The 22,812-nt window shown below is 41.4% G+C and overlaps 1 protein-coding gene and 1 pseudogene across 1 annotated transcript in view; both read right to left on the reverse strand.

Annotated features, from left to right (window-relative positions):
* Positions 1–642: 642 nt before the first annotated feature.
* LOC142427338 (large ribosomal subunit protein uL14-like) overlaps positions 643–22,812 on the reverse strand; it is an 81,932-nt gene continuing 59,762 nt past the window's right edge. The window contains exons 3-4 of the mRNA XM_075532595.1: positions 13,885–14,148; positions 643–5,879 (exon numbers count right to left, since the gene is read on the reverse strand). Of these exons, the coding sequence (XP_075388710.1) occupies positions 5,554–5,879; positions 13,885–14,148 (590 nt within the window). The 3' untranslated portion in view covers positions 643–5,553. The remainder of the gene's footprint in view (positions 5,880–13,884; positions 14,149–22,812) is intronic.
* On the reverse strand, positions 9,869–13,216 carry LOC142427337 (nicotinamide phosphoribosyltransferase pseudogene; annotated as a pseudogene).

Consider the following 22,812-nt stretch of genomic DNA (forward strand, 5'->3'; position numbering starts at 1 on the left):
TATCTCTAACATACCGAAGTGGTGACTTTCCTACTGTGGAATACTAGCTTCCAAATTCCCTCTGTGATGATTTAGGGAATATAGTCCTGGTCATATTTCTGTAAGTCTTATTTTCCCACAGTCCGGAACTGAACTCACCCTGTTGATAGACTAACCATCCGTGTAATTAAGATCAAAAGGACAGTACACATCCAAGGAGAGATTTAGGAAATGTGGAGGAACAGAAACAGGAAAGCCTTGACGAGATAGGGATGAGTGATCATATGTTGTTGCTGTTGATAGATTCCCTCAATTAGGTTCCAGCTCCCAGAGAACCCATGTACAACAGAATGAAACACTGCCAAGTCCTGCTCCATCTCACAGTAGTTTTTCTGTTTGTGCTCATTGTTGCAGTCAATGATTCAATCTCTCACAAGGGTCTTCCTCTTTTTCACTGCCCTTCTACTTTCCCAAGCATGATATGCTTTTCCAGGGACTGGTTTCTCCTGATAACCCATCCAAAGCACATGAGAAAACATCTCACCATGCTCACTTTTCAGGAGCATTCTCGATGTACTTCTTCTGAGACAGATTTGTTAATTATTCTTGAAGTCCATAGTTCTTTCAATCTTCTTCACCAAACAATAATTCAAATGATGCAGGAGGTATCAAAAGAGGATGGAAGGAATACACAAAGCAAGAGGTAGCTTATGATCAAGAACCAGTGGTACTGAAGGAAGAAATCCAAAGGGTACTGAAGATATTAGCAAAAAATAAGGCCCCAGGAGTGTAGTATGAGGTAGGGGGGCAGCCCCCCACCACTAATCGTGGGTTCACTAAGCACAATTGTACGGTTGAGATAAATACATAAAGTCATCGAGAGCATGAGATAGAAGAGGCATAGGGGATATTGCAATAAAAGGGTCAGACACATTTCATGGTAACATTGCTCACCTCAGCCCCACTTGGTGGGCCACGTGGAAAGAGGGGGAAGGGAAAGAGGAAAGGGGGAAAGGGAAACAAGGGAGAAGAGGGAGCCAAGGAGAGAGGTGGGGAGAGACCAGAGAGCTAACCCAGGCCTATATAACTTTTGGAGGCATGCAAGCCCCTGATTACAGGTAAAGACATACGTCACAGGAAGGGGTTGCACTATAGGTTATACAGTAATGGGAGGGGGTGGTCTAGGGGCATACATGCAACAGGAAAAGGAGGGATAGGGACTATACATGTGATAAGATGGGCAGATCCTAGAGTCAGGATGGCAGCTTAACTTTGACCTGTTCTCTGGATCTCCATAGGAACCTTTATCCATAGGGTATAAAACCCACCTAGAGGAACCAAGCTAATGGTTGTAAGTTTCAGGGAGAAGTAACCCATTGTCTCCAACAGCAGGGAGCAGGCCCATCCTGTGGTGTGGGGAGACAGCAGTCTGCCTCCAGGGAGCATGTCTAAGAAGCTGACCTCCCTCCACAAGTCCCCCTTTGTTTTATATAAAAAATTCAAAAGCCACATGGGCTATATGGTTACTTTCTATACATTAAGTTGTCCAGACAAAACTTAATGGTCCAATTAATATAGCCAAAAATTCAGGCTTACAGCTAACATTTTGAATCCAGGCACTGGGGGTAATGCCCCCTAATGCCCTTCTGCTGTTGGAAGAAGGTATGATAGAGGCTGGATATCATGGCGGGAAGAAAACGAGCAAATAGGAATGTCTGCTTCCATAGGGAGAATGAATCAACCATGTGCTCACTTTAAGAAAGCACAGCTTTAAGGGAGAAACTATGGAAATGATAGACAACCGCAGGAACATGTACCTGGACCATATCTCCAACTACCCGAGTGGCGGTCTTCCAGCCATGGAATACTAGTCTTCCAGATTCCCTCCACACCAGTCAGGGAGTAAGTCCTGTTAGGTAGCTTAGCCTAGGGAATTGGGAAGTCCATTTACACATGCCCAGGTGGGCCTGCAAAGGACAAAAGCTAGATTTTCCTGCCGGTGGGCCCTGATGGGCGTTACACCTGGAGCAGCCCACCTGGGCCAGGTGACTGCAATTCTGCCAATGGGATCAACCTGGGGTCGTTCACCACACCTCCCCTGGGAGCCCTTGAAAAGGCTGGGACTGGAAGGGAGAGGGGCTTTTTGGTCTGGTCTTCCTGGGAGGAGAGAGATCCTTGCGTGACCTGGGGCAGTCTCTGCCAGGCCACATGGTCAAAGGAATCCTAATAGGTGCCGCGTAAAACCTGATGCTTCTTTGAACTTTCATTAAATTCTCTTGGATCACGAGCCCGGCTTCAGCGTGAAATATTTCTCGCGCGGAGCCAAGGACTGAGGTTGGGATCTAGTCCTGGAGAGAGAAACCTAACAGTCCCAGTTTTATTTCCCTACAGTGCTAGTATCCCACATTTCCCCTGTCTGCATTATGTTTGAGATTTAATAGTGTCACGGAAGCAACATGGTCTCTCTTCATATCTCTTAGCTTCCTATAGAAGCAGCACGAAACTGCAAGCATAAAAAAATATGATGAGTAAATAATACAGTCAGACTGGAACTTAAGCTATGTGAGATACATTGAGCCCAAGATGGAGAATCCAACCCTCCCATGCCACTCACCAACTGCTTAATCACATCAGAGTCAGGAGATGCCTTGAGTCTGTCTTTGAATGTATAGAAAATATCCTCTTTAAGCTGATCAACATCTAATGAAATGTTTCCCTTAAACCCTTGCTAATGTTTCTTAATCAAATCCTTGTCACGCAATGTTACATTATATAGGTAGGGAGTTACACAGAAATCAGTTACATTCCAATCACATTATAACATTAATTCACAAGTCCAAAATCTTGATCTTTCAGCAAAACAACAGTCTGGAGTAATAGTCCAGTCACTATTGTATATAATGTTCATCTTTGATGAGAGTCTCAGAGTTTCTCTTAGACAGCATCAGCAATGGAAGAAATGTCTCAGCTGTCAGCAATCGCCATTCTCAGGAATCTGCCAAGTCTTCTTGACATTTTGGATAACTTCAGTAACAGGAGAGGGAGGTCAGGTCACCCACCAGCTTCACTGCTTTCTTCTGGGCCTTGCTGGTTGAAGAGAAATTCACCTATCCCCTTGGCCTGTGAAAATATAAACAAATAGCCCCTCTCTTCAGGGTGTCAGTGACCTGGAAAAAAAATTATGATTAGGCTTTGGGGTTCCTTCGTGTCCTTCATGTCCATCTTTCTCCCAATGTGGCTGTGTCCTTCTGAGGGGAGCCCATCAGCTTTATTCTGCAGAAACATAAATGCACAGCCCTTTCTCTGGGTGAGAGATGAACCCCGATCCCAAACGCGGTTTCCATCATCTTGGGATTTCTTAGGATCAGTTTTCTCTGCAGAAGTGAAAATATGTTTCTCTGCCCTACCTTTGTTTCAAACTTTAAGTAAGGAGAACTTTTTTTGTTAAATTGACCAAATGAAATTTGTTGCACATAAGATTCCTCTTCTCCTCCTTCTGTTTTAACAATGCAGCCTTTAAAGTATTGCTGGCAATCTCAGTTACCTTGCTCGGTCTTGATCCAGTAAAACAACTAGTTAGATAGCCTTCATTGTTATGAAAATACTGGCTCCCAGCCCTCAGAGAATTAAGAGAACTGACTAATTACCATACTTTCAAAGACTGAAAAACTTCTCAATAAATTTATTCAGCTGTTCCTGAAGTAACTTACTAATCAGACATTTTTTCCTCCAAGTTCACCGGTAAGGTTACAGGCTCAATTAAGCCCTTTGCTCTTCAGGCTTCTCACACTGTATGATTTTACCATCTTGCTATCGTCTCTCTTACTTAACTTCACTCATTCCCTTCACGCTGACTTTAGTGGAAGTTAATGGGACAGTTTTAGGCCCTCCTGACTGCACTAAAGAAATGACCCCCCATCCAAAGTTTAAAAGCCTTTCGCTTCAATTTCTAATTCCATGTGGTGGCGCTATTGTTTCACCAAAAGAGCATTCCAGAAGACCCCTTGATTTAAACCATGGTCAGATTTCTCAAGCACTCTTTCCTGCCAACCATAACTTTTAACTCTAAAAATGCAAGGAAGCAAAAATTGGCTTAAGCGATCTTCCCTTTTTTTAAGTTTTTGGCTCTCCATTATATTTTGATCATAGATTTTTATAATTTATTATTTTAAAATATTTTTAAATTGTTTTATTAGGGGCTCATAGAACTCCTATCACAATTCATATATACATCAATTGTGTAAAGCACATCTTTGCATTCATTGCCTTCATCATTCTTAATACATTTGCTCTCCACTTAATCCCCTCCCTCATGAGCCCTTGATGACTTATAAATTATTATTTTGTCATATCTTGCACTGCCTGATGTCTCCCTTCACCCACTTTCCCATTGTCTGTCCCCCAGGGAGGAGGTCACATGTAGATCCTTGTAATCAGTTTCCTCTTTTCAAACCACTCTCCCTCTACCCTCCCAGTATCACCACTCACACCACTGGTCTTAACGATATCATCCACCCTGGATTCCCTGTGCTTCCAGTTCCTGTCTGTACCAGTGTACACCCTCTGAACTAGCCAAACTTGCAAGGTAGAATTCAGATCATGACAGTGGGGGGTGGGGAGAAAGCATTTAAGAACTAGAGGAAAATTGTATTTTTCATCGATGCTACATCGCACCTTGATTGGCTCATATCCTCCCCTAGAGGGGATCTCCAGTGGCTGACATATGGGCTTTGGGTCTTCACTCTGCAAACCATGGTATATCAGAATAAATCACTGCCTTAATTTCTTCTTCATAATCTTGACCAATAACTCCAGCAACACCTTGAGAATTTAGGTTGGACTTTCCTAATAAACATCTTATTTTGTTGTACATGAGCCAGATAAGAATAACTGAGATGTGAGATTGAAAGAAATAAAAGTTTTGATAACAAAAGAAACCTGCGCAGGGACCAGCCAGCCCTAGACAAAATGTGGCCATCGGCTGGTCCCTTTCGCTTACAGACTTGGTTTTTTATAAGGCGTCATTAGATTGCTATACTGTGCAAGCAGGCTGGTATACAAGCAGAAATTGGGGTTGAACAGTGCGACTAAGCAGGCTGGTACAGAAGCAAAACTGACCGTTAAGCAGCGCGACTGAGCAAGCAGACTTTGAGGTTGCACAATTTTCTGGCACAGGATAGTCGTTTGCTGGTTTTTAGGAACAAGGGGCTAGTTGGTCTTTTCTTTCTTTCTTTCTTTCTTTCTTTCTTTTTTTTGAAAATGTTATAAGGCCTGAGATTGCACTTTAGGACTGGTGCAGAATGATTGCTTAATATAAAATGGTTCTATTTAGGCTAACAATCACAATTAGTTCTTTGGTAGTGGACACCAATTACTGCTCTTAATAATTTCTAATTTAATCACAGCTTTTGGCTTTTTCTCCCAACTCTTATCAACTCCAGTATCAATTTGAATTTCTTGAGTATTTAGGTTAAAACTTCCTGATAAAAACTGTATTACTTCTTCTTTTTTGGGGGGTGTGTGTGTGAATAATTTTTAATAGGGTTGTTGGAGGTTTTCACAAACATGGCAAAATCACGCAATGCTGCCGGCATTGGATGCAATCCGGGGCCACAAGTCCGCACACTCCTTTGCAACGGGTCCTGTGATGGCCGAACCTTTCATCTCGCTTTTATTGTTCACAATGACCCACGCATTATCTTCGAAAGAAAGGAACACACCATCTTTTCTCCGGTAGGATTTCCGTTGCCGTATTACCACTGCAGGATGGACCTTCTTTCTGAGCTCGCGTTTGCCTTTCTTGACTGTGGCCATCACTATGTCACCCACTCCGGCAGCGGGCAGTCTGCTTAGCCGGCCCTTGATCCCCTGCACGGAGATGATATATAGATTTTTGGTTCCTGTACAAGAACGAAAACAAGACATGATTCACTCTGGCTTTCATCCCCAAGGTGTATTACTTTTTCAATAAGAGGTTCCTGCTTCTAGAATCAGCAAACAGTTGTGAGGGCTTCTGAGAGCCATCTGTTAGTTAGTCAAAACAACAGCAGGGAGAACAGAGCCTGGGCTTTTGCAAGATTGGTTAGGTCTGGTCTCCTGCTGTGAAGCTGGGTGATACCTGAGGTTTCTCTCTTCTTTGCTCTGGCAGGCAGACACCTTGCCTCCCATGCTTTGCTTGGCAGGGTCTGTATCAAGCTCCTTCCACTATTTCCCCACTGGGAAGTCTTGGCTAAGGAGTTCTCTTCCTACAGCGGGGCAGAGTTCAGGTTCTATTAAACCCACTCGATGTCCCTGGCCCATGCTCTGACATAGGCCGCAGCCTGCTCTGCCTACACTCTCTGTGAAGATGACCTGTCTTCCCACAACTAAAACACTTTTTTCTAGGTCTGATATAATTTGCCAGTGCAGCTGCCATGAGGTCGGCCTTGTATTCCTCTGTCTCTACATTCCTGCATATCCTGAGATAATCTAGCAGAGTGCCCTGTTCCCTGTGGAAGGTATTTTTACAACGCTTATTGGAGAAATCATAAGATAGCTTATGCACTAAGTCTCTTACTGCCTGGACATTCTTTACACATTTGGAAATAGAACTTTTGGAACACAAAGTCAGCATAGGATTCATCAATCCGCTGTCTTATAGCCATGCAACTTGGCTTTCTCTCTCCTGATGGAATTATCTTTTCCCAGGCACTCAAGCAAACCTCACGTATCTATCCTATTATCTGTTGAGTAAACTGTAGTTGAGACTCAACTGTAATATAATTCTCATCCCCTAGTGTTGGATTGGGGGAGGGAATGCGAGCTCCCCTTGGGCGCATGGAAGAATTGTGACCAGTTGAGATGCAAAAGCAGCAAAAGGAGTTTATTTGCTAGCTCAAGCTAGGGCTTCCCTCCCTCCACTGCCCAACACAGTGGGGACCCAGCAGCCAAAGGGAATCAGCCCTGAGTTCTTTGTTCACTGGGCTTTTATGGGGCCAGGGCCAGGGGGCAGTCCAGTGTTGCTGTTCTTTAAATTGATTAGAGAAAACTTCTGGTGCCAGCATTGTCCAGTGGTGGTTGGCAAGCAGTTTCGCACGTGTTTTCTTGACTGGTCAATCGGTGGGGGGTGGGGGGGTGGTCACTGCTCCTTGCTGTAGAAAAATTAAATCTAACCCTCTACAATTTTGTAGGACTATCTCAGAAAGAGAGCTTACAGATTTTTCTAGATGTGTTATTGCATCTTCTAGTCTGGCTAAATCCTCATCAATTAAACTCTAGAACTGGGTCAGTCCATTATTTTGGTTGCTTAGAGCAGCTATTTCTGTGCCCGCTCCAGCAGCGCTAACTCTGAGTAACAGAGCAACAGTTAAAACAGTGACAGAAAAAGAGGACCTGATGCAAGGGGCTTAAGTGGAGAGCACATGCTTTGAGAATGATTGGGGCAGGGAATGTGCGGATGTGCTTTATACAATTGATGTATGTATATGTATGGATTGTGATAAGAGTTGTATGAACCCCTAATAAAATGTTTAAAAAAAAAACAGTGACAGGTTCTCTTTTAACCTTCTGGTAGTGCTGGTTTGACCATTGTAAGCATCCATCTTCCCACGAATGGTAAATAACCCGCGGGAAAAGAATTATATTTATACAGAATTCTGTAGCATTGGTGGAGTGTAACAACTTGGTATACAGGCAAGGGGAAGGGTAGGAATTTGAACATATCCACAAACTACTTTTAGTAGGAATTATCCACTTACTGCTTTGGTTGACCTGAGAATTTATGTTTATACATGAGGGCTCATATTTTTTTGGAATTTTTCCCACACACGCTCCAATTCCTTGAACATTTTCTATTGTGAAACTTTTTTTCTTACGGCTATTCCAGTCACAACTTGCATCAGCCTCCTGGACCAAAATTCTGTTTATAGCTAAGGCATCATATTATGGGGGTTCTATACTATAATAAAGCCAACAACTTTTGGTAGCATTTGGGTTAGTACTGTTTAAAGCATTATACGTTGATACTATTAAATCAAACAAAGGAGAACTGAGATAAACCCTGTTCTGCGTGTCTTCTGGACCAGCCGTTGATGTTACAGTATGTAGGACTTTTGGTACTGGGGTGGCTATTACTTCGGAAGGCCCACATTATTCCTCGGATCCAGGTTTCCCAGTGATGTGGATGGTGATTTTTATGGTATTATTGGCATCAGCACTATTACTTGACACAAATTTCATTGACACAGAGTCTTCTTTAGAACTCCATTTCCAGTCACCATCATTGGTGGTTACACAAGCCCATTCAGAACAATAGGGCCATCATGCTTTACTGGAAGACCCCTGCTGCAGGCTGCGTCCCCACAACTTTGCTCTGTCAGTGCCCTGAGGCCATGTCATAGGGCACACATGAAACCCCTGTTTCCTCATGACCAGTTTATTATTTAAAGGTGTGCTATACCCGACATGCCATGCCACTCGGGGGGCAGGACCAATCCTTCTCTCTTGCCAGAGCTGTTCAAGGCTGAAAAATATTTCAAGATACCGCATCGCAGTTATTGGATGTGTCTTACTTACTGTTGCCAGAATGTCACCGGTGACTACATTTTTTAGAGTCCAGGTGTGAATCTAAGGTTCATGTTGGTTATAGTCTCATTTTCCTTGATAATCGCAGAGAGGAACACCCAGAGGGCCACAGGCCACAGGATCATGATAGTCTACTGAGGCGCACCCAAAGGGGGTTGGTGGGGTGCTGAGTTACCGTCCACACCTTTTCCAGAGGCTCTGCTAGGCGGGTATGGCTGTGGTGAATCCAGGCAGCTATCCCATCCTCCACCTTTAAGTCTGTAGGGGAGGTTAAAACAATCTGATAAGGCCCCTTCCATTTGGTTTCTAGATTTTTGCTATGGAACCTTCAAACCCAGACGCAATCTCCAGGCAAATGCTCATGTTGACTTGCAGCTGCATTTGCCTGCTCAATAGCATTTTGGTAAACAGCCTGAATGGTAGGTCAAACATTGGCCTGTCTGCTCTGCAAGGCTTGCATAGCCCCTAATATCTCAGCAGGCCTGCATAGAGCAGATTGAATGCTCTAGGGATAATGGGGAGTGGTTTACCATACACAATTTCAAAAGGTGTCAATTCAAACATGGGGGAATTCCGCACACGGAATATAGCAAACGGGAGGAGAGTCACCTAGTTTTCGCCAGTCTTGGAAGCTGATTTGGTCAAAGTCTACTTTAAAGTTCTGTTCATTCTCTCTACTTGCCCAGAGCTTTTTGGGTTGTATGTACAATGCAGTTTTCAATTTGTCCCCAGAGCCCAGGATAAATTCTGAACGACCTCGGTTACAAAAACAAGCCCATTGTCGGATTCAATTGTTTGAGGCATTCCATATCTTGGAGCTATTTCTTTTAACACCTTTTTTGCTACTATCAGGGCTGTCTCTCTTTTAGTTGGGAAAGCTTCTACCCTACCTGAAATAGTCTCAACGAGGACTAACAAGTACTTGTAACCATATTTGCCTGGCTTGATCTCAGTGAGATCCACCTCCCAATGTAGCCCAGGTTGCTTACTTCTTTCTCTAGCCCCTTGATGCATATTTATAATTTTACCTGGTTTCATTTCTTGGCATACATGGTATTGGCTCACCAGCTGTTCTGCAGTCAGTCCTTGGTCTTTGAACTGTAGTTTGGCAGTTTGCAACAATTGTAGCGTCTTTTTCCCCAAATGAGTAGTACGGTGTAAGTTGTACAGCATCTCTTGCGTCCCACCTCAGCCGGGAGGATAAGATTGTTCTGGGCTTTTAGCCACGGTGAGCCCTCTTCTATTAGGGCTTACAGCTCTTGTTTGACCCAAAGTTCTTCAGCTGTGTAGCCAGGCACATGTGGAAAGGACCCCTTTCCTGGAAGAGAAAATTGAACAAGGCATACTTGCCCACCTGGTTCTACAGGTCCATCTCCTTCCTTTTCTTGGACCGCAGCCTTTTGCACCTCCTTGTCTGCGGCACAATGGCCCTTAGCTTCCATGGAGTCTCCTTGTTGATGGCTGGGTGTGTGCACCACTGCCACAGCTTTTGGCAGTGTTACAGCTTCCAGTGGCTGCAGCACCTCAGTCTTATTCTTTATTTCTTTTCTTTTAGCAGTTATGAATCTTTCTTTTTACTGTGAGTACTGATATTCATCCTGGTTGGTGGTGTGGAGTAGTTAAAAGTGTCTTTTTTAGTCTGCCAAGCAGACTTGTTCGTTTTAAAGTATATTTGGGCATTTAACTTGGTTAAAATATCTCTTCCTAGCAGGGGTGTTGGGCACTTTGGGATGAGCATGAACGAGTGACTTACTTGACCCACGCAGAGGTCCATTTTGCGCGTAGAAGTCCATCAGTACCAGTTGGTCTCTGTGACACCTTGCACCCAGCTGGTACAAGACGACAGTTTTTCATTGTTGTGGGTGGGGACCGAGTGTTTTGCCTCTGTGTCAACCAAGAAATCAACCAGTTTCCTCTCCACCAATCATGGTACCCTAAGCTCGGGGAGTGATTCTGAACCCCGAGTTCCTCATTCTAGGTCCTGCCTTTTTCCCCCTTCCTTAAAAATAGGGGACATGCTGGCTTATGAAGATTGGGGCACCTGTCAAACTGGTGTCCATCCTCCTGGCAATGCCAGCACCATATCATTCCTTTCAAAAGCTCTTTTTTGAGACAATCTCTGGCCCAGTGCCCTCTTTCCTCGCAGTAGCTGCACTGATCTTTTCCTAGTCTAGGCCTCCCATTTCTATTAACGCATTCCCTTGTTCTCCCTCTTCACTTGCAGTAGCTGCCACTAATACTTGGGCAATTTCCCTTGTAATCTTCCTGGTTTCTCCTGCCTGGAACCTTCGATCTTCCATCCGCTGTCTTTCTTTCCTCTCTTCTGAGGTTTCTCTATTGTTATAGACCTTCACTGCCACCTCCGACAAATCCTTAAAATTTTTTCCCCAGCCTTTCTACTTTCTTTTGACATCTGGTGCAGCTTGATTAATAAAAGCCATTATTACTGCAGCCCTACTTTCCTCTGATGTCAGGTTTATGGGATATACAGCCTAAAAGCTTCCATGATGCGTTCTAAGAATGCAGCTGGACTTTCCTGGGGACCTTGCCTTACATTACCCACCTTGGTCAAATTGGGCGGCTTTTTTGCTGCCACTCAGAAATCAGGCATGAGAACCTGGCGATAAATTCGGAGCCTCTCCCTACCTTCTGGTTCATTGAAGTCCCATGCAGGTCTTTTCGGGGGAAGTGGGGAGGTGGGGGAGGGAGAAACTAACAGCAATGGTGACTGTATAACACCACTCAAAGGGAACAAACATCAGAATTTCAGGTGATAGGATGCATGGGATGGTGGAAGTTACAGCAAAATATACATATATATTGAGGGTTCTGGGGGTTGCAGGGTTGGGATGGGAGTGGATAGGGGGAGCTGATATGAAGGTATCATAGTTGATGATGGCAGCAATTGTACAATTATGTTTGATCCAATAGAACTATGGATTTAAATACATAAGCTACCACATAACTACACTTGAAGGAATATTTTAAGAGATTTCTTGTTAACTTCTGTAGCAAAGTTCCACCAGAAACAAAGGGAATATTTTCAACACTCCCCTTTTTTCCTTTCACCCCTTATACAATTTGCTTATAAGGTATTAATATCTATTCCATTCTCTTAAATAATTCTTAGGTAAGGTGGCAGTAACTTGTAACCCTTTGAATTCTCTATAACATGGACCAAACTTAAATACAGTGTCAAAGGATTTCCAGAGTCAGTTCTGATTATTAGTGGCAATTCTGTACTTCTTGATATTATTACATGTCTCAAATCTTCACCCCATATTTTCTGACATGCATTAAAAATGTCATAGCTATGACCGACTGCAAATACAGGCACTAATGAAAACTGCGTTACTATGATTTTTAATGCATCTTTTTCATGGTCTTTCCCCCACGCTGTTATAACGCCATGTACTGCTGTTGGAACAGAATAGCCTGGAACAGGACCTTTTGTTCCATAGTATTTTTTATTTAAAGAAATTCCCACTACTCGATGTGCTCCTGTAAAGCAGTGGTTCACAACCTTCCTAATGCCACGACCTTTAATACAGTTCTTCATGATGTCGCTGACCCCAACCATAAAATTATTTTGTTGCTACATCATCACTGTAAGTTTGCTACTGTTATGAATCATAATGTAAATCATAACGTGTTTTCTGATGGTCTTAAGTGACCCCTGTGAAAGGGTCGTTCGATTCCCCAAAGAGGTCATGATCCACAGGTTGAGAACCACGGCAAAGTTAACCAAATGAGCAGAGGCTCCAATGCCAGCAGTCGCTTGGGAAGATAATCCTTTGTAGCCAAAGTCATATAATTTCTATTCAAGACCATTTAAGTTGCAGATGTTTCTAACACACATTTAGCCAATATTGTTTTCTATTCCCTTGACTTTGTGGCTACTGGGATTGGATCCCAAGACTACACAAGTATAGTCTCAATCCAGTATTGTAGATGTGTCTACTGATTTTGAGTGACCTTAGCACAATGTTGTATGGCAGCAATTGAATGATCTTCTAGCCCCTGCTTGAAAATCTGACCCCAGTTGAGATGAAATGTCCTCTGTCAGAGAGGTTTTTAACACGTACACATAAAGCAGGTGATTTATGTCCCATGAGCACTTGGCAGGCTCTCTATCTTGTTGCTTGGGAGACCAGCTCAGACTATTGCACACCCTGAGGGTAAAAGCCTTCCTTCATCTTGGTGTTCATCAAACATTAGTGGACACATACTATATTTGTCCTTTTGTGATCAACTAACTGCACGCAGCATAATGATTTCCAAGTCCCTTCACATCATGTGGTGTTTCATAATGCCATCCCTGTTTTTCAGAAATGCATGGTATTCTATTGTGTGTATGTATCAAAGTTTCTTTATACAGTCTCCTAATAATAGGTATTTGGACAGTTTTCAGCTCACCCAACATGGCAGAGTCTCTTACAATAAAATTTCTTAGGATAACCTTTACTACTCTCAAAGCATTGACATGATTTGTGTTGTGATGTAAAGTCAATCATCATTGACATTTTTCTCACCAATGCAATTTTCAGTTTTCTTAGCAGGATTAATCCTTAGCCCCATGACAACCATATGCCCACCCAGAAATGACACAAGATATAACCTGTACAACAATAAGTAAACAAACAAAAATAAAAGCAGTCCCACCATTCTCCATAAACTTCTGATCTGACCTCTACTTGGAATCTATCTTTGAGATCTTCAAGACCTTCCTTAAAATGCTCAATTCATCTAAAAACCACTATTTTATATCGAGCAGCCAAAGTTTCATGTCCCCTTGAGTTTCTTAAATACGCGATAATAGCCTTCGGTTCAAAATACTTTTCTTCCACACAGTACAAAACACAGACCGTGCTTTTCATTCTTTCTTTCTTTTTTAAAGACTCTCTAAGGAAACTAAGACAACTGTATTGCTTAGAGAACTTGTTTGCAGCAATCCACTGATTGACCAAACATATGCATATACATTATATTTGGAATAAACCCTTGCATACAGAATCTGCTTTGCTACCAAGCTCACTGGCTCCAACTGGATGCTAGGCTCTTCTACCCAATGGGAAAATAAATAAATCAGTAAGGGACCTTCATCCCTCTCCTGCCTCCCTAAATTTTGATTTTGGGGAACATGCATTGGGCACTGTCTCAAACAATTTAAGTAAATACATGTTTGTTGGTTTTCTTTTTGTTCTCTTGATTACCCATCTGAAAAAATTGGCAGCCTGTACCTTGGTTGACTATCTTCTGTGAGCCCAGCACAGCTGTCTCACTGGGTTATCTCACTGAGTGCCCCTCATACAGTAATACATGGTGTGTCCTCAGAACTCAGACCTTTCAGCTCCATGCAGGCTGTGCTTATGGATGTTTCCCTGGTCATGGTGACTCTGCTCTGGAACTTTGGTGGGTATCTTGTTCCACCATTACTAGTGTAGATCTCTCCCATCCACTCAAACCTGTGTCCAGGGGTCTGCCTCACCCAGTCAATAAGGTAACTGGTGAGTGAGTGTCCAGAATTTTTGCAGGAGATCTTCACTGAAGCACCCCGCTTCTTCACTTCAGCACCAGATTGGACCAGCTGGACCTCAGAGTCACTGCCTGTTGAGTGAAGACAGGTGGACAAAATCAATCTAGAGTAGCTACAATCACTTCCTCCTCCCTGAGACCGGTGACTTCTTTCCCGGTAGCTGCCACCACCAGGAAGAGGATTCTCAAGATCCAGTCCATGGTGTGAGAGCTGTCTCCTCAGCGTTTCTGTCGGGGACGGTATGCTAGTTAAACGATCCTTCAGGAAACACAACATACTCATATTTGATCTAGTAGATCTCTGATTGTTTGCATATTCATGTGGTGGAGTATTTAAAAGTAAGGCTTGTGATTAATAAATTACTTGTCATGAAGAATTCTATCTATCATGCAATCCCTAATATCCAATCAACAAAGCTGTATTTTTCAACTTTTGAAACTTTGTGACAACTTTCTAAAAACTTTGTATTTCAATCACTCATGGAAATTATAGTGCCTCCTGATTTTTCATGTGATTAATTATGACTAATTATGACTCCTGATTTTTCATGTGATTAATTATTAATTAATTATGAGACTGCAGCAGCTCATTAAATTTTTTCATTTTTTCATCTTAAAGTTCAGTAAACTTTAAATTAGTCTTCCTTGGCAGCCTATGGATATTAACTTTTCACTGACTTTGAACGTTGTATTTCAGGATGAAATGATTTGGATAATGAATACAAGATCATTTTTTCTTCAATTTTTCATTCCAGAAACAGTAAACCATAGAATTATGGATCCCCAAAACATCAATCCATTTAAACATCCACTTAAAGTTTTGCATACCCAAGATATCAATATTCAGCATTCTAGTGATTTATGGAAATTCCAAGTGTATTGGAGGCATATTTCATAATTCCACAGTCTTATTTTATAGACATTAATTTCTTTAGCATCTTGTGTTATTTAGTTTTTACCTTGACTTGGAGGAATGTTAACAGAGCAAATCTGCTTTCCTCTCAAAAATCCATACCCATGTTGTTTTATGTCATTGATTGTAATCCCCATAATACAATAGCACTTCTCCCACTTACCCCCTGGCTTCCAATTTGTATTACTTTGTTTTTACTACTTCTCTGGCAGAGTATTTTGTACTTGGATAAATGCTGCCATTTTTTTTTTTCAAATGGTCAATCATCCTGAGTGTGTGTTCCCTAGTGGTTTGTTTATTTCTCACCATGCTATCTACGGTTCAGTGAAACATTGAGCAACTGGAATGAGATATGTCCCAAGCCTGAAGGCTTACTGAGGTCTAATCGCTCACGGATTCCACTAGTCTCTCTCCAACCAGTAAGCCTTGTCTTTTTAAAATGGTGTTCTACATATTTCACCACTTTATCCAGGCCTCCTAAGGTAAGGGTAGGGAAATATTTTTGTTGTATCTTTTGAAGGGCCATTTTTATATTTATGACCTTATATGTGGGAGATACAAAATTATTATCTTAAAAGTTAGCATGCTATAATTGGCCTGCAAACATTTTATTAGCCTGCAAACATTTAGTTAACCCATCCCTAATGTGAAGTGTGAACCTTTACCCCTTTTATTTATTTGTTTGTTTGTTTATTTATTTCTCATGACCCCTTTTAGGTAGGTCGATAATGGTAGCCAGATAGCATCTTCTTCTTCTGGCCTCAGGATTTTGTAGGCTGATTTATGGGTGGTGCATTATTTCATTGGATTCAGTGTATCCACGCTATTCCACTGGATTTAGTCTGTGGTCATCTCGACTCTAATTTGTTTGGGGGAAGAGACAGGTGAATGGCTGCACCTTAAAAGACTCCTCACAAGTTCTGAAGACTTCTATCACTGCTCAATAATGCAGAATTCACCACATTGTCTCTGTGGAATTCTTTGTGCCAACTCACCTTGATGTCCCAGAGTGGGTCATTCCTTCTGGTATTTCTCTAAGTCTACAGAATGCCCATAATGTTGTCATTTATACTATAGCTTCTCACTTTAGTGCTATAGCATCAGCAATGAAAGTCCTGAAACCGTTTCTCCATCCATGTCACTAAGGGTAACCTTACCTTGATGAAGCAGCACTTTCCATGTTATATTTTGAAAATATTCTGAACTGGTGGCTCAACTTCCAGCAGCATACTGGATAATGTTCTATTGCTACCCGTAAAGTTTCCATTAGCTAATTTTTGAAGAGAAATCATCAAGAGTTCTTCCTAGACTGTCTTACTAAAGGAAAGCCATTAAATTTCTCCAACAGTGAACAATATTATAGCTTCCAGAACCAAAGCAGTATTCAAGTCACCAGAAAATGAAGAAACAAAGGAGTGTTTTCATAACAGTACTAGAACTGACTGATGGGTGGGAGATACAGATAAAAAGAATGTACTTATGTTAATTTTGTCCTAATACATTTAATTTTTTAAAGGGTATTAAATAAATGTTTACTAGTAAATTTATAGTTCAAATTAAATGCAATGCTGCAAGGTAAAAAACTACCAGAAGTTTACGTAAGAAGAAATAAGATACAAAAGTTTGTGTATGTAGTGTTGATTAAACAAACATTACCCATAAGTGAAATGGCACTGAATTATACTTATTAATGAAAACCATCTAATCTGGAGGAGAACAACAGGAATGATGATTCCAGGGGAGGGACATAGGGAGACAGGGGATAAAAAATGGGTGTTATCAAAGCCAGGGACAAAGGAACAAGAAGTTATCTAAAATCTATGGCAATGAGGATGTAGGGCTTGATCAAGAGCAATGTAACCAAGAGGAATTACTGAAACCCAAATGAAGGCTGAGCATGATAGTGGGACAAGAGGAAAGTAAAAGGAAATAGAAGAAAGGGCTAGGAGGCAAAGGTCATTTCTAGAGGTCTAAATACCGGCATGTACATATGTAAATATATTTATGATGATGGGGAAATAGATCTATGTATGTATATTTATAGGTTTAGTATTAAGGTAGCAGATGGACATTGGGGCTCTACTCAAGTACTCCCTCAATGCAAGAACACTTTGTTCTATTAAATTGGCATTTCATGATGCTCACCTTCCCAACATGATTTCTGAAGACAAACTGGGTGTATAAGCAAATGTTGAGAAGAGAGCAGATATTGCCTGGCTATCAAGAGATATAGCATCTGGGATCTTAAAGGCCTGAAGATAAGCAAGTGACCATCTAAATGAGAAGCAACAAAGTCCACATGGAAGAAGGACACCAGTCTGTGTGATCACAAGGTGTCAAAGGGATCAGGTATCAGGCATCAAAGAACAAATATCATATCATTGTGACTGTCGGGGAGTGCAAAGTGAAGACCCAAAGTCCATCTGAAGGCAACTGGACAACCCCTTACAGAAGGGTCGCTGGGAGCAGACAAGCCAGTCAGGGTGGAGTATAGCACCGATGAAACATACAACTTTCCTCTCCTACCCCCCATTATCATGACCCCAAATCTACCTTACAAATCTGGCTTGACCATAGCATGTACACGGGTACAGGTAAGAGCTGGAAACACAGAGAATCCAGGACAGATCAATCCCACAGGATCAATATTGAGAGTAGCTATACCAAGAGGGGAAGGTGAAGGTGCGGGGAAATGGGGTACCGATCACAATGGTCTACCTATAACCCCTCCTAGGGGGCCGACAAGAGAAAAGTGAGTAAAGGGATACATCAGTCAGAGTAAGACATGACAAAGTAATAATAATTTATAAATTATTAAGGGTTCATGATGGAGTGGGGTGGGGGAATGAGAGGAGGAAAATGAGAAGCTGCTACCCAGGGCTCAGGTAGAAAGAAAATATTTTGAAAATGATGGCAACAAATATAAAAATGTGCTTGAGACAACAGATGGATGTATGGATTGTGATAAGAGTTGTACAAGCCCCCAATAAAATGATTTTTAAGAAAAGAAAAACACCTAATCTAACATACAAGTCCAAAATTAATGGTAAAAAAACAAATAGTGCCTTCACAACACATTTGGAATATAAATACTCTATATCCTTGGAGCTCAAGGAATTTTAAACCATGCATTGCACTCATGAGTGTCTACGTGCCTGTGTTTCCATTCATTGTCAACAGTTTTTACGTGACAGGTAGGATGAGAATGATCATGATAATCTGCTTGTCAAAAAAATGGGTCATTTAGGAAAATAATGAAGGGTCAGAGTCATGTATATATTTCTACGGCAAGCAGAGTTTACGAGTTTACTAGTTCCTCCTTTCAAGTTAGCAGTGATGATTAGAAAATGTAGGGAAGAAATGAAAAGTGAAATCTGTCGCTGGAGATGCTGAGAGCCAGTTAGAGAACATGCAGACTCCAACAGGAAATCCTCCCGACTGCTCTTCTGTGCCTGTCTAGGGCGGGGACCTGTGATGTTTTGGGTCTTTAGTGCCTCCTGCTGCTCTTTGCCTCCCTTTCAGGGGAAGTTTGTGTCTGGGGTCACATTGAGTCCCCACTATGTGTACCTTGCACATAACACAGGACTGTGTCATGTACAGTCAGGGAACTCAGCTAAAGGGAGAACTGGTTCTTGTAATTGTCTTTGGTGATTAGAGAGTGGACTTCAGAAGGATGAGTGATACTATGTATCACCACCATAGCATATGTGGCCCCACCACTGCAGACCCTTCCCCAGGGGCCAGCTCCAGCAGTAGCTACTGGTGATGGAGTAACCAGAGACCATACAGGTGAGGGAGAACAATAGACTGTGCTTGACCAGACCTAGAAAAGACTCCTGAAGCAGCACCTGGGACAGTGCACCTAGAAATAAAGAGAATAAGTCCCTGTCAGTCACATGCACTCACCACAGGCCCCATAAACCAGCTTTGCTATCTGAGACCCTCACCTTGGGGAACTGTCACCAGGCACAGGAGAACACAGAGCAACAGCGTCTTTGACCACAACTCTGCTTTTTGAGAGGAGCTACAGCACTGCCTGAAAATGTGCTGGCTTTCCCAGACCAAGGGTGGAATGTTACCTCTACATTTAGGGCTTGTCATGGACACTGAAGTGGCCTTTCCCCAGGTGAAATGGGTGCTTCTGAAGCCTGAACATTCCTGCTCAGTCTCTCGAGTTATGCATGGCCACTGAATAACTGCTCAGAGATCTCACCTTGAATTAATTAACCAAGCTTACAGATTCATCCATTTTGGAAAATTATCCATACTTTTGATAATGCAAGCAGTGGCACTATCTTTGAACGTGCTATTTTAAAGTTTATTTCCCATTCAGATTTCCACTTCATTTTTATCCCTCATATCAATGTCTGCAAAAAGTTCCAGACCGAGGGTTGACCTCATCCATTTTCCTCCTTACTTCTAACCACTGTATAATCTCTAATATATTCTAATTTTTTAAAGGTTGAAATACAATTAGAGTAGAACTCACATGGCTTCTCTTGAGCAGATTCTGCTGAGGGGAATAAGTAATGATTTGGTAAAAAACAAAAAAAACCCAGAGGTTTAGTCAATATCCCGAGATTCAAGCACAGGACAGTTTCCCAGTTGTCAGTTGGAGATCACTGAATTGAGCATTTTCTCTCATGTAGGCTGGAATGTAATCACTTGATCCCAGTCACTGCAGCAGACTGCCTGCCATCTCATGGCATCTGGTGTTGGTGGGTGTCTGAACAATTTAAGATTCTGACTGCGTGCATCTCTGCTCATTAGTCCAGGTCACTTTCTTTCTTTTCTTTTTTTTCAGTCCAGGTCACTTTCATCTCTGTGTGTATAAGAAGTAGATTTATATACAAGAGCAATTGAACATTGAGAAAATGGCCCAGCCCAGTCCAGATCAAGTCCATAAGTCTGATATTAGCCTATATGTCCAACAGCAATCTATAAAGTCCTCTTCATACTCACGAAACACATGCAATGATGCCGAATTTAGAAGGTCACAGGCCAGTGGGTAGCAAGTCTTTGCATCCAGTGTCATTGGAAACAGCTCTAGCAGGGGTCTCGGAATGGCTTCCCCAGCCCCCTGGGCTGCACGGGATGGGTCAATTTGTCCTCTCAGCTGCAGTGTCTCCCAAGCTGGGAAGTAGTGAGAAAGAGTCTTTCCAGCCTCCAAGGATGAAATACTGGATTTCCCAGAATTCTCATGAGAAGGCCATGCCCACACAGAGGCCTCAGTGGTTATGATCTGATTGACAGGCTAGACTCCACCCCTACATTCTTAATCATCAAATTGACAAATGATTATATAACTCCCACAGTACCCTTTGTAAATGGCGTTTTTATCATGTGTGCTACAAAGTACCCGTATACGCTGGTAGTTTCCTTCCACATTGAAGAAGCGTTGTTGGGCTCTATAATCCATATGTTGTTTTTGTTTTTTCCCACTGCTCCAAATCATGGTCAGTAATTTAATCAATATACCCACAGAACTTTCCAATTTTTGGAACTTGGAAATTATAGAAAAATATGGGTCCAATGAAAGGGCAATCAAAATTATCCAGTTTTCTACTGTTGTAGAGAAATCAGGCATAGTTCTTTGCAGCTTAAAATGACAACTACTTGGTTATTTCATGACTTTGTGATGAAAACATTGGCATCAAAGAGAAGGTCTAATGCTGGCCAATGCAGTGCCTCTCCTTGCCAATCTTTATTGGTGAGTAAGGCATCAGCTTCCAAGACTGTACTCATATATACACTCCCATATAAACTCTCTCATGCTGCCTAAGGCTGCAAGATGGGAGTTATGCCAGGGTTAAGGCAAAGATCTCGCTTCAGCACATGGGGCCTATATTTTATCCTGAGTGTGCAACTATATCGGGAATATTTCATTTAAATGATTTTGTTTTTATATTTAAACAAAAGACCCTCTTGAGCGTCAGTGTTTAAATAGTTTACTAAAGTGGCTGGACTCTATGCTCCGTGAATGTCATCCAGGTATAGAAGATGATGAGCTGTTGAGGAGTGCCACATTATGAATGATTTTCAAAGAAAGACACTACATAATTAGCTAAAATCAGAATTACAAAATTGATGAAATGGGGAGATCGGAGCTGATGTCCTCAAAGTTAGCAAGTAAGCATGTGAAACATTGTGGTCCATCAACTGTCATTAAGAATTCCAAGTTAAATGGTCAATAAATTAGTAACGCAAGTTTATTATTGTGCTTCTGCTTCAAAAGACATACTGATAACGTGAAAGACTGGTGAGAGTTAGAGTGCCAGAAACTCTACCAAATGTCACAGTCACATTAGAACAATCTGGCAGCTTTTTCACAACCGCGAATATGATTTTATAATATAATCAAGCTACCATTCTCCTCAAATCGCTTAAAATTAAAGCTACATAAACTATGCACAGTAATTATAAAGTGCTTTTAACCATAAATTGAAATATACCAAACTCAACTCAGTGACATTGCATAGATGCCAAGTGAAAGTGACCCTATAGGACAGGTAAGAACTGTCCTTGTGTGTTTCAGATACTGTAACTCTTTAAAGGAGTAGAAATCCTCATCTGTCTTCATGGAATAGCTGGTGGTTTTGTACTGCTGAACTTGCAGCTAGCAGCCCAATGCATAACCACTACTCAACCAGGGAATCTATGAAAAGAGGGAAGAAGGAAAATCAACCGCTAAACTAGCATCCCAAAATGCTGGTATCTGTCAGACTGAGTTCAGGCATGCTTCAACTCCTCAACCATTCCTCCCAATGCACTCTTTGCCAAGACTCTTGAGAACTGGTGTTCAATAGGTGATGTATGTAAGTTAACAGCAGTTAAATTCTTCTACTTGTTATTGCCAGGTTGGAAATATGACATTTTTATTTCAAATATAAGATGAAACTTTACAACAGAGTTAATATAATTGTATACATTACAAAATAATTAGGGCATTTCAAGATGGAAAGCAAAACTCTATTAAAATGTTGCTATTGAAATGAATAGAACAACTCTGAGGGTGGTACAGGGCAGCATACTAACATAAGTAACTTTCAGGTGATCAATGACTGTAAATCTAAAAGCAAAATAAAGTGCACACAGCAATGTTTTCTGTTTTATAAAGGTCAATACCATGAGTATGTGTCCCCAAGTTATGAAATCATTATACATCGTTAAAAAATTGCAGAGTGTCATTGAAAAATACATAACTGGAAATGCCTAATATGAAATGACAATGTTCTCAACACATCAAAAATCTGCACAACTATGAATAATAAAATATATAACTTAGAATTATATTAAAATATAAAGGATAGCGGAGGGGAACATGGGGAGGGAGGGGGAGGGAAAAAAGGAAAACCGGCTTCCAGGAACCCAAGCAGAAGGCAAATTTTGAGAATGATGAAGGCAACGAATGTATAAGTGTGTTTTCCACAATTGATGTATGTATGGATTGCGATGAGTTGTATGAGCCCCAATAAAATAATTTTTAAAATGTAAAGGATACAATTAAGATCCCTGAATTGATACCACTATAATAAATGATTTAATGAACAAAGTTAATAAGGAAAATGAAACAAACATCTCCTACATAAGCATTTTAAGTGTTCTATGTATTTACTCACTTAAAAGAGTAAAAAATGAAGTTCTTCAGGATTTCATTGTAATTGGGTGCTAAATTAAACCAAGTCAAATTAGACTAGACTAAACTAAATCTACTCAAACCAAATTTAGTGACACATTGCATTTCGTGAATCTGCTGTAAAATATCTCTTTAAAATTTTAATAATAAAGATATTACCTTGAGGAATATGGTGTACATGACCCAA

Source organism: Tenrec ecaudatus, chromosome 15, assembly GCF_050624435.1.
Source record: "Tenrec ecaudatus isolate mTenEca1 chromosome 15, mTenEca1.hap1, whole genome shotgun sequence".
Taxonomy (NCBI): domain Eukaryota; kingdom Metazoa; phylum Chordata; class Mammalia; order Afrosoricida; family Tenrecidae; genus Tenrec; species Tenrec ecaudatus.